This window comes from Hyaena hyaena, unplaced genomic scaffold (genome assembly GCF_003009895.1).
Source record: "Hyaena hyaena isolate Hyena2069 unplaced genomic scaffold, ASM300989v1 scaffold_96, whole genome shotgun sequence".
Classification (NCBI taxonomy): domain Eukaryota; kingdom Metazoa; phylum Chordata; class Mammalia; order Carnivora; family Hyaenidae; genus Hyaena; species Hyaena hyaena.
In genome coordinates, this window is record NW_024080729.1 from 1266856 (window position 1) to 1280852 (window position 13997).

The following is a 13997-nucleotide window of genomic DNA, read 5'->3' on the forward strand; positions in this document are numbered from 1 at the left end:
AAGGCCACCACTCTTGTGACCTTGGGTACACGGCTGCCTCCTTTGCAGAACAGTAAACTCGCACAGGCAGGGGCACCCCTGCTCCTGCTCGGCGCCTGGTCGGTGTTTGTGCTCAGTGGGGCAGTTAAAGTTTAAAAACCAAAAACAGGGAAAGGATCTGAAGACGAGGACAGGCTGAGCCTGGAGCCCCTGGGACCCGCTGCCATCCGTGTCCTCCCAGAGAATCCTCGGGACCTTTCCTTTCCGTGTCGGTCTCACCTTGTCTGTTAGCAAGTTCTATTATTCTTCCTTTAAAAGTGACTCTCCTGTTTATCCCAAATTGCTTGTCTACATCAGGGGGTTTCAGCTTTTAAGGGTTTGTTGTGATCTACCTTCTTTCTTTAAACACTTTTATTATTTGTCACCATAAACAAGTATTCCTCTTGTAATATTTTAAATTTACTCCTTTTTTAAGAGTCTCCTGTGTCCAGACCTCTTGCCCCCAAGCCCCCACCCAGGTCTGGCCCGTCCCTCATGGTACAACCCCGGGCTGTGACCCCACTGCACCCAGCCCACACCTGCTCTCTCCATCATCCCTCACCCTGACCCCGCCCGCCCAAAGGCTTGAGCTGTCGCCTCTCCTGCTGCGCCAAGGGCTCCCTCCTCTGGCCATTCCTGCTTGGCTGCCTCAAGCTTCCCGACTCAGCTCTGGCCTCTCCTCCCCCAGGAAGCATTTCTGACTTCCCCTGGGCCGGCTGGGACCCCACCGCACCCTCATGGCTCCCTGTAGGCCCAGAGCCACTTGCCTGTCCACTGAGGTGTCTGCTCTCCCCTCATCGGATGGTGCACCCTCTGAGGGGCCAGAACCCAAGTGGTGGGCATGCAGGCGGTGCCTCATTAGTGTTGCAGGGTGAATAAATGCACTCAGACCTCATGACCTCCGAACCCTACTCAGCCAGTTCCTCGATCCACACCTGCGAACCCCACATGTGGGGCTTGCTCGCCCTCAGGGCCTGGCATGCAGAGGCACCCTTTGTTCCCAGACTTCTGCCCACCCCTTGCCCGCTCGTTCTGACTCCCACTGCACCTTTTACCTCTTCAGTAACTCCAGGCCCTACCCACCTTTCTATTGGTTAAACACCCTTTTCCGCTCAGAATCCTCACAACACCAGTTTGTGACTTCCTAAAATTAACTCTTTCCTGTGTGTTGCCTTTGAATCTGGCAGAGCCTGCTTGGCTCCCTGGGGTGGTCAGGGAGCCCACGTTAAAGTTCATTGGCCTTTCAGCGACACTCAGGACTCCGAGTCCCAGACTGAAGCTCGTCCCGGAGGTGGCCCCATCCCCCCTCTCTGGTCACATGTGCGCCCACCCCAGGCTGCATGAGCGCGGTCAGGCAGCCAGGACTTCCGTGGCCTCCGGTGAAAGGACTGACCGCTGGTGGCAGGGGAGCCGGGACTATGAATTCTCAAGGAGGAATAGCCATAGCAGAACACAAACTGGCAGGTGGCAGTTCGCTGTCAGCATTGCCAGGTGTGTTGGGAATAACAGCCATTTGCACTGTTATTTTAAAACAGGTGGGCTAAATGGGCTAAAGATGGTCGTGCAGTCAACACCCAGTTAGAGAAGAGAGAAATGCAGGCTGGAAGAGGGAATGACAGTGGAAATGAGGGCAATAAGAAGCAGGCCAGCAAGCATTCATTAGGCACCCATTGCATACAGTCTTCCCAGGCTTCACCAGCACCATGCAGAGCAGATGGTAGCGTCGCTGATATAGACCCTTCCAAGGTGAGAGGCACGCTCTGAAGACCAGTTGTTAGCGCCCGGCCTCACTGAGAGCTTTCTTAACTTAATTTTTCAACCCAGAATTTGTGCTGATGTGTTTATCATTGTGCAAGGTCTGCATGGAAGAAAGGACAACCACACCTTGGTCCTCGAGTTGCAAGGTTGCTGAGGTGGGTAGACAGAGGCAAGAGGGGACCAGGCTTTGGTGGGGGAGCCTGAAGCCTCCCAGGGCCTATAGGGCAAAAGCTCACCCAGAGATTAAGGACACTGAGGAGAAGGAGGGGGACAAGTGTCAGTGCAGGGACTAGCATCAGCCCTGGGGCCTGAGGAAGAACCTCTGAGAATGCAGGTGGTGGGATTACGCAAATAACAGCACGATGGGACAGGAAAAGGGCTCAGGGTTGGGAAGGGGAAGGTGCAGTAAGGACAGCGTGTTCAGAACATTTCCCTCTCGGAGGGAGGGGACTTGGGCTCTGGGGACAGAGTGTGACCGGGTTGGACTGAGAAACAGAACAGGATGTTTGCTGGCTTACGAGAAGCTCCAGGGAGGGGCTTGAGAGAGGGGGCGAGGGCGAGGGTGCGGCTCCAGGAAGCACCCCACCCTCCCGCACTTGGAAAGAGGAGTGTTCATAAAGCCAGAGGACAGTCGCTAACCTGCCAAAAGATGGTCTTGTCACTTGAAAAGCTGTAAGAACGTTAAACTGATGGAGGGGAATAGATTGATAGCTGCCATCAGGAAGCTGTTCACATTTGCCCTGCATGGTACAGGTCAGGGCCGGTGGCCCAGACAGGTTAAAATCTCCATGAAAGGCACCTCCCATTAGACTGTTGACGGCAAAGCACCTGCAGATGGGCCCAAGCAGAGAGCGGTGCTAGAACAGGTGGAGGGGAAGGGAAGAGAGGGACGGGGTACTGAGGGCAGCTGGCGCCACAAGGCTCCCAGGAAGCACCAAGGCGAGGACAGGGCCATCTGAGCTGCAGGGAGAGGAATCTGCTTGCTGTAAGAGAGCCCGGCTTTGCCAAAATGAACAGGACAGACCTGAGGACACATGCCCTCTGTTAGTCTTTACGTTACAGTTTGAGACATGAAATTTGAAACAGCAGTAGATAAATAAATGAAGTGGGAATATGGAGAAAATAGTGATGCAGGAAAGTAAGCACAGAAGTTATGTTTTAAATATAATCTCAGTTGATATCACATTAGTCTTCTGTGAATTTGATTCTACAGTAAAAGGTGTGTATGTGTGCATGGTGCGTGCGCACGCACACATTGGAGCCATGGAGGACGTAGAGCCCCCAGGGCAAAGGAGATATGGTTCCTCATCCACCTCCCACCCTCTGCTGCACCTCGTCCCTCGGGGGGAGAAACAAGTGCCCACCAGCCCTGCCCTGCATCCTGCCCACACCCAGGATACCAGTGCCTCATCCACTACGGACGGGCCCTCATCCAGGAGCAGACGCACCAGACTTGGGCACATCCAAAGTTGAATAGCTCCTCTCTCGCCAGCAGGCCCTGGGAGAGAGAGGGTGGACCCCCATCCAAGGGAGCAGGGGTTGCAGTTCTCCTGGAGGCACTGGGTGGCCAGGGAAGGGCCGGGAGTGTGCCATGCTCCCGTGCCACATGGCCTGCCTTTCACTCTGTCTGCACAGGCTCCAGGCTCCCACCAGCCCTCAGTGTGAATATCACTATAAAGCAATTACACACTCAGCATCTGCAGCCAAGTTCAGTGGTAGCTTTATGAATTTCACCACTTCTTTAAGCAGAAGCCTGGGGACGGAAGGAAGAAAGCCGTGGGGTAAGGTAGTACTGTTTGGAGAGGCAGGGCCCGACCAGGTTTTGTCCAGGTGCTTGGGTCTAGCGGCCGGGCTTCTGCCCCACCGGACCCCCGGCGGCGCCCCCAGCCTTGGTTCCTGGCCCAGCCCAGCATACCAGTTTAAGACTCTCTTGTGCTGTCAGGCCCCTCAGGAAGTGGGACTCACCCCAAACCCCATTCCAGGTGAGGCTTCATCTGTCCCTACTGCCTCTTGCTGGGATCCACCACTGCCAAAGCCCTCCTCTCAGTTTCCCCAGTGAGCCTGTGCAGCCCCTCTTCCCCCTGCCCCCCACCAGATGCCTGGGCTCCGGCTCCTATGCCAGCTCATCAAAGAAGTTTGGGACCCCTCTTGGATTTGTCCCACTTTGCTGAACTTCACGTCTGACAAGTAACCAAGGCCAATGTGTGTTTCTCTTTAATCACTTCATGGGCTGTAGCTCCTCCCCTTGGCCTCTGTGATCTCCCACCCAAAGCTCTCACCCCTTGTTGGGGACAACGTGTGGGCCCCAGGCTGGCCACACTGCCCTCCATCTCCAGGGCCCCCACCCCTCATTGCCAGATGAATCTTTTCAAATATCCCAGTATCGCATCACCAGCATGTGTCCTTTTGACGTCAGAGTCTTGTTGGATCTGACGTACAGGCCCAGCTCTGTGGGACATGAGATGAGCATGTCATGGGAAACTCCTGCCCCCAGAGACCTCGCCGGTCCCGCCGACTCAGATCTTCTCCGACATTACTGGGCCTTTTCCTGCCCTGTGTTATTCCCCTTGCCTGGAACACTTCTAACCCCAGAATGTCCTCTCCTTCCCTCCAGGCCGTGTCTATTAGCTTTTAAAGAACTCTGTTGATGGCTTAGAGCCTCCTAAGTGCAGCAGCCATGGCCTTCAAACATTTTGTTTGCTTAGCTCCTAAAAGAACTTTGGAAAAAAGTGTTCATTTGACCATTTAAGGTTGAGAAGTGAAATATTAAGTACAATTATTTTTCTAAATGTGAGGTTAAAGAATAAACACTTTATAAGCTGGAAGATGAGGACCAGTTACTAGGAATAAATATTTGATGACATGATTTGCTTCAGTAGATTTTAACCAACTCATTGAATAAGGCACACCAAATCTGAAAGTCATTGTGCAAAACTATTACTCATGGGCTTTAGCCAGCGTTATCTTGAAAATGTTTTAATTCTGGAAAAATCCCAATTACGTTTAAAAAATTACATGAGGCATGAATACACTTGAGTGGCACTGCACCCTCAGAAGGGCCAGGAGGGGTAAGGGCCCCTTGCTGAGGACAGCCAAGGGCCGTGCTTTCCTTCTGTGAGGTGAGCAAGAGTATTGTGAATTCAGTCATGTTCTTAGGCAGTTTTGGAAAATACAGATACTGAGGTCCTGGAAATGGATTCTCCCAGAACTGCCAGCGTGCTCCTCCCCTTCAAGAGCTCAGGGCAGGCCCCAGCGAGCTACAGCCCCAGAAGGACCTGGTTGTGAGTGGAGAAAGGAACCTGTGTGTGCGCCAGGGAGGGCGCAGGTCAGCTTCCCTAAAGGCCTCACCTCTGACAGTTTCTGGTTGTCCCCTGTCACCGTACCCCCAGCTCACACACCAGTAGTTACCTTCTGTTTCACACCGGGTGTGTCAGGCTCACACACACACACACACCATGCTGTGTGTTCTCAGGACCGGCCGTGCCTCCCCATTGTTCGCTGAGCTCTGTGTTGCGTCCTGTTCACGTAACAGCTGGCACAACACTGAGCACAGAGCTCGGTCATGCTTCCAAGTAGCAAGCTCTCCTTGACCCCTGGGGTGGCTGGTTCTGCCATGTGAGGGCTTTTTTTTTTTTAATCAAAATTTTGTTAGTTAACATACGGTGAAATATTCACGTGATTCATCACTTACATACAACACCCAGTACTCATCCTTAGTACCCATCACCCATCTAGCTCATCCCCCACCTTCCTCCCTCCTTCAACCCACAGTGTGTTCTCTCTCATTAAGAGTCTCTTGTGATGTATTTGCCTCTCTCCTTTTTACCCCCTTCCCATGTGTTTATATGTTTCTTAAATTCCACATGAGTGAAATCATACGGTATTTTTCTCTTATTTCCCTTTGCATAATACACCTAGTGCTAGCCACATCATTGCAAATGGCAAGATTTCATTCTTTTTGATGGCTGAGTAATATTCCATTGTATATATACCATGGCTCCTTTATCCATTCATCAGTCAGTGGACGTGTGGGCTCTCTCCATAGTTTGGGTGTTGTTGATAATGCTGCTGTAAACATTTGGGTGCATATGTCCCTTCAAATCTTTTTGTATCCTTTGGGTAAATACCTAATACTGTAATTGCTGGATCATTGGGTAGTTTCTATTTTTAGTTTTTTGAGGAACCTCCATACTGTTCTTCAGAGTAGCCATACTGGTTTGCATTCCCAACAGTGCAAAAGGGTTCTCCTTTCTCCTCATCCTCACAAACACCTGTTATTTCTTGTGTTGTTGATTGTAGCCATTCTGACAGGTGTGAGGTGGTATTATGGTTTTGATTTGTTGATGTTGAGCATCTTTTCCTGTGTCTGTTAGCCATCTGGATGTCTTCTGTAGAAAAGTATCTATTTCTGTCTTCTACCAATTTCTCAACTGGGTTGTTTTTTGGGTGAGTTTGAGAAGTTCTTCATAGATTTTTGATACTAACCCTTTATCTGATATGTCATTTACAAATATCCCTTTCCATAGACTGCCTTTTAGTTCTGTTGATTGTGTCCTTTGCTGTGCAGAGGCTTCTTATCTTGATGAAGTCCCAATAGTTCAGTTTTACTTTTGTTTCCCTTGCCTCTGGCGACGTGTCTAGTAAGAAATTGCTGTGGCCAAGGTCAAAGAGATTGCTGCCTGTATTCTCCTCTAGGATTTTGATGGTTTCCAGTCTCACATTTAGGTCTTTCATCCATTTTGAATTTTTCTGTGTGTATGGTATAAGAAAGTGGTCCAATCTCATTCTTCTGCATGTTGCTGTCCAGCTTTCCTTATTATTTTTTTTAATGTTTATTTTTGAAAGAGCGTGAACAGGGGAAAGGCAGAGAAAGAGGGGGACAAAATCTGAAGCAGGCTCTAGGCTCTGAGCTGTCAGCACAGAGCCAGTGCAGAGCTCGAACTCACAAACTGTGAGCTTATGACCTGAGCCAAAGTTGGACACTTAATCAACTGAGCCACCTAGATACTCCAACTGTCCAGTTTTCCTAACACCATTTGTTGACGAGAATGCCTTTTTTCTATTGGATATTCTTTCCTGCTTTATCAAAGATTAATTGACCATATTGTTGTGGGTTCATTTCTGGGTTCTCTATTCTATTCTATTGACCTGAGTGTCTGTTTTTGTACCAGTACCATACTGCCTTGATGATTCCAGCTTTGTAATAATAGCTTGAAGTCCAGAATCTACGTGAGGGTGTTCATTCCAGGTTGGCCAAACCACCTCAAGGTGAAGCCCCCTCCCCAGCACTGCTGCCCAGTGGATTACACGTCAGGAGCTGTTCTCTTCTTGAGGGCACAGGAAGACTATGAGAGGGAGGGACTCGTTTGGACCCTTGGAGATAAGGCTGGTCCTCCCCCAGGGGGACGCCCTGCTGGCTTATTATTTTTAAGGTCAACTGTATTGAAATATAATTCACTTGCCCTACAATTCACCCATTTATCGTGTACAACACAGGGGGCTTTACTGCAGTTTTGCAGCTACCACCATAATCAACCGCTGTTGACTTTTAACTCTCCTGTCAAATGCAAGGATTAATTAATTTAAAAAGAAGAGCTCATATGATGAAAGTAACCAAAAATGGAGTAATCTGGTAAGAACATTCTATAGGAATCCATGTCGCGCTGGCTGTTAACTTTTAGACTCTCATCCTGCCTGCCTGAGCCGTGTGCCACCTGCGAGTTGCGGCCCCAGGTCTGCGCACAGGCGGCGGGCAGGACATCGGCGGCCTCCCCGGGCCTGACAACAGCCGTCACTCACCGGCCTTTGCTCCCTGTCTGCAGGTGTTCCACTGTGTCCACTTTGAGTGTCCGGAGCAGCAGAGCAGCCAGAAGGAAGACAACAGTGAGGAGTCGGGGACGGGGGACCCGGGCCTGGCGGGGCCGCAGCTCGACCCCCACGCCCTGCAGGCTCCCGGCGGCAGCTCGCTGCCCTCCAGCCCGGGCTCCGTCTCCCGCTCTCCCAACCGGCAGCACCAGTAACCGGGGTGCAGATGTGGAGCGACGTGGGTGGGCCCTGAGGGCAGTGGCAAGAACCTGCGCCCTCCCAGGAGGGATCTCTGTGGACTGCCCCTCTCTCCTCCAGGGAGGAGCCGACCTGGCTGCAAAAACAGACACAGAACAGGCTTTTTCCCAAGGGCAGAAAGGGGCTGCTTTGTTCTCAATTTGTTCAAATCAAGCTGGTCTCCAGGGGGGGAGAATGGGTCTTCAATCTTCATCAAGCCCACCGTTAACACCCTACCTCTCTAATCTCACCCGGGCAAAGGGGCAGGAGGAAGCGGTAGGCAGGCGCGAGTCAGAGTACAGAAATGGCCCACCAGCACTCAAGCGGAGGAGAATGTGTTAGGCCTTATTACCTGGAGGCTCCCTGTAGGAAATGCGTTTCCGGAGTTTATTTTCATGGAACACATCGCCCTGGCAACTAAATGATTTTTTTTCTTTTAGTTAGCGTCCGTTCGCTGAATCATAGGTGTTCCAGTTCTTTTTGAAATGCTCAAACAGCAAATCACCTGTTTTAATCCCTTTTGCTGCTGTAATTTTCCTTCCTTGGTTTTGAATGGTTAAGCCTGGGGTGGAACAGAGAAATACTGTGCACGTTGCCTGCACGAGGCCGAGACTCGGCTCATCATGGCACCAGGTCTGACCAGGAAAATCCTTTGAGGAAGTTCAACAAGATACACAGTGAGCAAATCAGTGCAAGGACACTGGAGTTAACGGTCACTCGAGTTCCTGAGTGACTCACTTGTCATTCCTGAAAGGTACCCAGCCTCTAAGCTTGGGAGGCTGACAAGGAACTAGTTCTTATGCCACTGTTAATTTATGTTCACATTATGTAAATGTATATATATATATATATATATATCTGTAGCAGCTTCCGGTTGGGCGGAACCCTCCTTCCAGGCACCACAGGTTAGCTGAGCCTGAAGGAGGGCAGCCCTCCTGCCCGTCAGTGTCAGGAACACAAAACTGGGCCTCTGCAGTTCAGGGGTTGCTGTGTTTCACCCCCAGACCACACGATTCAACTGGGGACTGGAAAGAAAAGCAGTTGTAAGAAAGCGTTTCTCCTCATTCCCCTGTGACCTTCTCGTCTGACTGCCATCGCTTCATCTGGCTCCGTCAGGTCTCTTACTTAGTAACTTCCAGTCTAGCGCTAACTAACCCCTGGAACTTGACCAGACTGCCATCTGATGTTCCCTCCTCTCCAGAGCTCACCCCAGGGGCTCTGCTGCACTCAACTCCATGGGAAGCTCGGCCAGGCTGAGCACCGTGGTCCCCTGCTCCCCCAGATGCAGGCCCAGGTCCTCTGCACACCCTGTGACCCCACTTGGAGGAAGATGGGCTTTCATGGGGGCTCCTGTCTGGTGTCTTAAAGACCTTGTTTGTGGGTGTACACAGAGCCACTGGGCCAACTAACTCCATGCTTTCCCCAGTATAAGCTAGCTTTGAGTGATCTATCAGTACGGGAACAGGGCATCAAACCACATGATTAAACAGGTAAGCTTTCTCTTTGAAGGCCAGCATCCCTGCTCATGCCACAGGGGGCTCCGGGTCCCCCTCTGCCCTCAGCTCACACATCCGACCCCTTCCCTCCTGTGCGGGGCCAGCAGAACCCATGAGAATGCCAGGCATCTCACCAGGGGAGAGAGGCTCCCGTAACAGATGGCAGTGCCTCCCGCTTGCTGTGGGTGGCCACCCTCCGTGACTTGGCCGCTGCCTTTGTCAGCATCCAGCACACAGTTGCCAATTAGCCTGGAGAATTCCTGTCCACTCGGCACTTCCTTCAGCGGGGTAGTCACTGCCCAGTGGGAACAGGAGGAACCCGATAAGTCAACGAGGGTTGAGTTCAGATGTTTGGAAAGTATCCATTCAGGGCTTTCCTTCGAATCTTTGAAGTCTTCTGTCCAGAGAGGAGTCCCTGGGCTCGGAGGCTGGCACTGCTGACCTGGGAAGAGGGGAGTAGGCTGGCGAGGACCTGGAAGGTTCTAACCCTCTATCTCCAGACCATGCAGTCCCACTGCCCCACGTGCTACACGTCACCATCCGAGGCACAGGTAACCAAATGTTGGTCTGGCAGTTCACCGTCCCATCCAAAAAGGCACAGACCACAAGGCTTTACCACCAGACCCACATCTGGGCTTTTCCAGCCAGTGGCTTGCTGTCTCCTTCTCTGTCCTGTGGATTTCCATCCGTGTTCCCACCTCCCACACATCCACCGTGAGGTCTGTCTGGAGAGAACAGACTTTGGTAAGGGAAAAAGGGGAAGATGTGGCCATGCTGATTGCACACAGCAGCGGGGGCGGGTGGGGAGGGGTACTGAGGGCATAGCCACAAGCCATGAGGTTGCTGCGCTGTCTCCCAGCCCTGACTGGGGCCTTGCCTGCAGGGAAGCCTGCCCGGGAGCCCAGGCAGACACTGACAGAGTTCAGAAGCTGCTCTGGTTTATCTCCTGTTACCAAGCCAGTGGGCTCCATCTTCGGTCCTTCTGGCTGGGGCCCACAGACCGCGGTCAAGGTGTGTCGCACCAGACAGATGCAGGGCGAAGCACAGATCTCCAGGAAATGCGGGGTGAGTGGGCAGCCGGGAAGAGGTCCCCAGTGGACTGGCATTCTCCAGTGCCCTGGCTGGCCCTGCGGAGGACTCCTCCCTACAGCTCACTAGACCACAATGGCCCTCAAAGCTTGAAGAGACTAAAGGATCTGAATGGGAGTGCAGAGAAGACAGCCTGGTAGCGGCTGGAAGGATGCCCAGGTGCCTGCGGAGTCTTCAGCCCAGGAGATGGGGGAGGCAGACTCCGCCGTGGAGTGTGAGGAGGGAAACACAGCCCAGTGAGGAGGGGGTGGGGGCCGATGCCGGGCTGTGGCTCCCCCACTCCTGTGAGGATGCAGCCCCAGTGGTGGTTGCTTTGAGGAGAGGTCAGGTGAGGCCTGGCCCTCAGGGGAGATGGACAGAGGGGTGCTTGTGGCCCCTGGCCCTTTACTGGGATGCTTCCCAGTTGGAAACTGTTCAACCACCGCCCAGGTCAGGAACGAGAACACTGCCAGAATGTCCTGCTCTTCATTTTAGATCATGTTTTTCAGGAGGGTAAAAAAAAAAAAAAAAAAACTACACTGGGACTTTGGGGGGATGGCTTTCACCTTCTGGTAGCTCCTGGGAGGGCCAGCGGGGGTGACAGCAGCCTGGTCAAGGCGGTCTGAAAGGTGGGGTTGCTGCCGAGCATGTGGGACCCGAGCCAGCTGTGATCGTATGACGCGCGCTCACACCTACCCAGACACAGATGCTTGTTTTCTCATCCTCTCAATGCTTTTTCTGGTTTTTCTTCTGATTTTAGTTAGAACCATGAGCCCACGATGAATGTGGGACTCTTCTCAATTGCTCTTTAAATTGTCACTTTTTAAATCTTATTAAACGAAGTGTCGATTCCTGACAAATACATTAAAAGTGTTTTATTCCTAGAAGAATTGGGAAAAGAAATTATTTTCAGCAAGAGTGGGATGTGTTTGTTAGATGGATTCCTTGTCCCCCCAAAATGAGTTTTAAATTGGTGTAAAAAATTGCTCTGTAGTTATGCTGTCGCCCCAGTGGTCAAATCACTGTGCAGATGGATCCGACCCGTATACTTCACTTTTTTTTTTTTTTTTTTTTAGAAGATAACAAAAATTGTAATCACTTATTCTTTCTAGATAGAGACTGGGGTGGGGGGGGAAGGTATAGGCTGCAATAAAAAGGAGAGGTGTGTGCTGGGGCCACTTGGTATAAAGAGGGGGCACGCACATACCCCACCGCAGGCTTCGATTAAGATCGTCCCTTTGGACAAGGAAGAACAGTGTCAAAAGGGGAAAAGAAGGGGCGCCTGGGTGGCTTAGTCGGTTGAGCGTCCGACTTTCGCTTAGGTCATGATCTCGCGGTTCGTGGGTTCGAGCCCCGCGTCGGGCTCTGTGCTGACTGCCAGCTCAGAGCCTGGAGCCTGTTTCAGTCTGTGACTCCCTCTCTCTCTGGCCCTCCCCTGCTGGCGCTGTCTCTCTCTCTCTCTCTCTCCTAGAAATAAATAAAAAATATTAAAAAAAAAAAAAGGGGAAAAGAAAATTAAATTTCTCCTTCCAGGAGTTTCTCCTCATTAGCGTTTGCATTTTGGTGTTACCTTTTAATCCCGCCCCCTGTGCAAGTGGCCGCTTCCTCTGGACGCTGCGAGGTCGGGGTGGCTGTCGTCGGCCGTGGCTGCGACGGGCACAGGCCATGCTCCATTTATTTTTGCAGCCACAGCCATCGATTCTGTGTGTTTGTCCTGACAGCAGCTCCAGCAGGAGTTCAGTGCTCATTAGTGGCCCCAGGAATTTAAAATGCAGCTCGTGGTTCTGTACCACCGTGGGTTTTATTATTATAATATTAAATTAGAAGTCATCCTGCTGCCTGCTGTTTGCTCAGGAGTTTCTGGAAAAGGGGAAGGGAATGGTTTAGACAGCATGCAGGGCAACTAGGACTCTGTCTCTCCTTCTGGAAGGTGACCGGTCACCCCCAATTACTGAACAGGATTCTGAAGCCCCAGTGGTGGGAGAGTGTACATGGAAAAGGCGGTGAGAGGGTTGGGTCGGAGGACAGGACTGGCCAGAGGGGCCCTGCGCCTCCTGCCTCTGGAGACTGGGCCTGTTCAGAGGGCTGTGTGCTTCCCACCTCCCCGAGGCAGGACTTCTTGCCGGAAGGATGCGGGCAGAACCTGCCCCCATGGCAGGGGTGTGGAGCAGGTACAGAAGAGCTCCCCCCACCCCCTGCAACACGTACGTTTTGAATATCACTGGTCTCCTAGATTGTTATAAAACATTATAGTAAAGGAGCACCTGGGTGGCTCAGTGGGTTCAGCGTCCAACTCGTGAACAGCTCAAGTCATGATCCCAGGATCGTGGGATGGAGCCCCGCGTCCGCCTCTGCACAGAGCCTGGAGCCTGCTTGGGATTTTCTCTCCCCTCTCTTGGCTCACATGCTCTAATTAAGAAAAATATATTAGTAAGTTAACAATGCTCACGGAATAACACTCCAACCTAGCAGAAGGGACAAAGTTCCTCCCCTCTCATCTGGCTCGGAATCACCCTTAACCTGGGCCAGGTCATTCATTTCCTCTGTGACAGACTCACTGAGGGGCCATAGTGCCCCCTGCCCACCCCAATCGTCCTTCCTCACAACCTGGCCTCTCCGAGACAAGCCGAGCTGTAAAGGGGTCCTCCTAGCCCATCAGGTTGGTTTCTTCTTCTTTTTTTTTTTTTTTTTTTAAAGAACTGAAATATTCCCCAAGGGGCTTCCTGGCCTAAAGATCCACAATCATCCACCTATAATTTATGATAAATGTCTAGAGCATTTACCATTTGCATCCTGAGTATTTATAGCCCTGAGCCCAGGTTGGGGGGGGGGGAGGGGGAGGAGGTGGCAGCCTACACCTGTCTCCGCCTTTGTCTCCAGCTCAGCTGTCACCGGCTGTCACTGGCTGGGACAGCTGAAGAATGCCAACTTTGAGAGACTGGAGAGTGGCTCCATCCCATCTAAAGGTGGGAGGGAGGCCCCAGCTCAGTGCAGAATGGGGGGGGGAGCACTACCCTGAACAGAGGGCGGAGAGGGAAAAACAGGCAGGAGGGTCTGAGAGGCTTTTATGATGGGACCTGGGCGCTGGGGCTTGCATTTCCATGGATGCCCTGGGAACACTGGCAACACTACCTGTCTGTCCATCCGTCACCAAATACTCCCATCGTGTCATGTGAGCCCCAGGGCTTGTGGCCCAAAATAATGGACCTCACCCAGGTGGACACACACATTGCTAGGGGTGGTGGCCTCAGCTTGCCACCCAGGGGGCAGGGGCAGGCTGGTCCCCCCCTCCCATGGCTACGTCCAGCCCCGGGGTCAAGGCTGTCCCCATCCACATCTCCTCCCACTGGGGCCTGACAGTGTTCCCTCCAAGACCTGCCCCAGGCAGTGGGGTCTTGCTTTCAGCGGCTCACGCCCCGTCCACAGCGCCAGGCACCCACCATGAGATCTGAGAAGCTTGTAGGTGAGGACAGCGGGGCACAGAGCCCACTGACCAAGGCCCTGGGGCCTGCCTCTCCCAGCCGCGCTCCCCTGGAGGGCAGCTCAAGTTCTCCGGGTTCCCTTCCAGAAGTGACCTTCTAGGAGGCAGTGCCCACTCTGAGGGACAGAAACCTC

At 52.3% G+C, this 13997-nt stretch overlaps 1 protein-coding gene across 2 annotated transcripts in view; it reads left to right on the top strand.

Annotated features, from left to right (window-relative positions):
• BTBD9 (BTB domain containing 9) overlaps window positions 1–11236 on the top strand; it is a 411574-nt gene extending 400338 nt beyond the window's left edge. The window contains exon 10 of one of the 2 annotated variants that reach the window (XM_039235262.1): window positions 7599–11236. In XM_039235262.1, the coding sequence (XP_039091193.1) occupies window positions 7599–8160 (562 nt within the window). In that variant the 3' untranslated portion in view covers window positions 8161–11236. The remainder of the gene's footprint in view (window positions 1–7598) is intronic. The other variant, XM_039235261.1, reaches the window with a different exon arrangement.
• Window positions 11237–13997: the final 2761 nt, after the last annotated feature.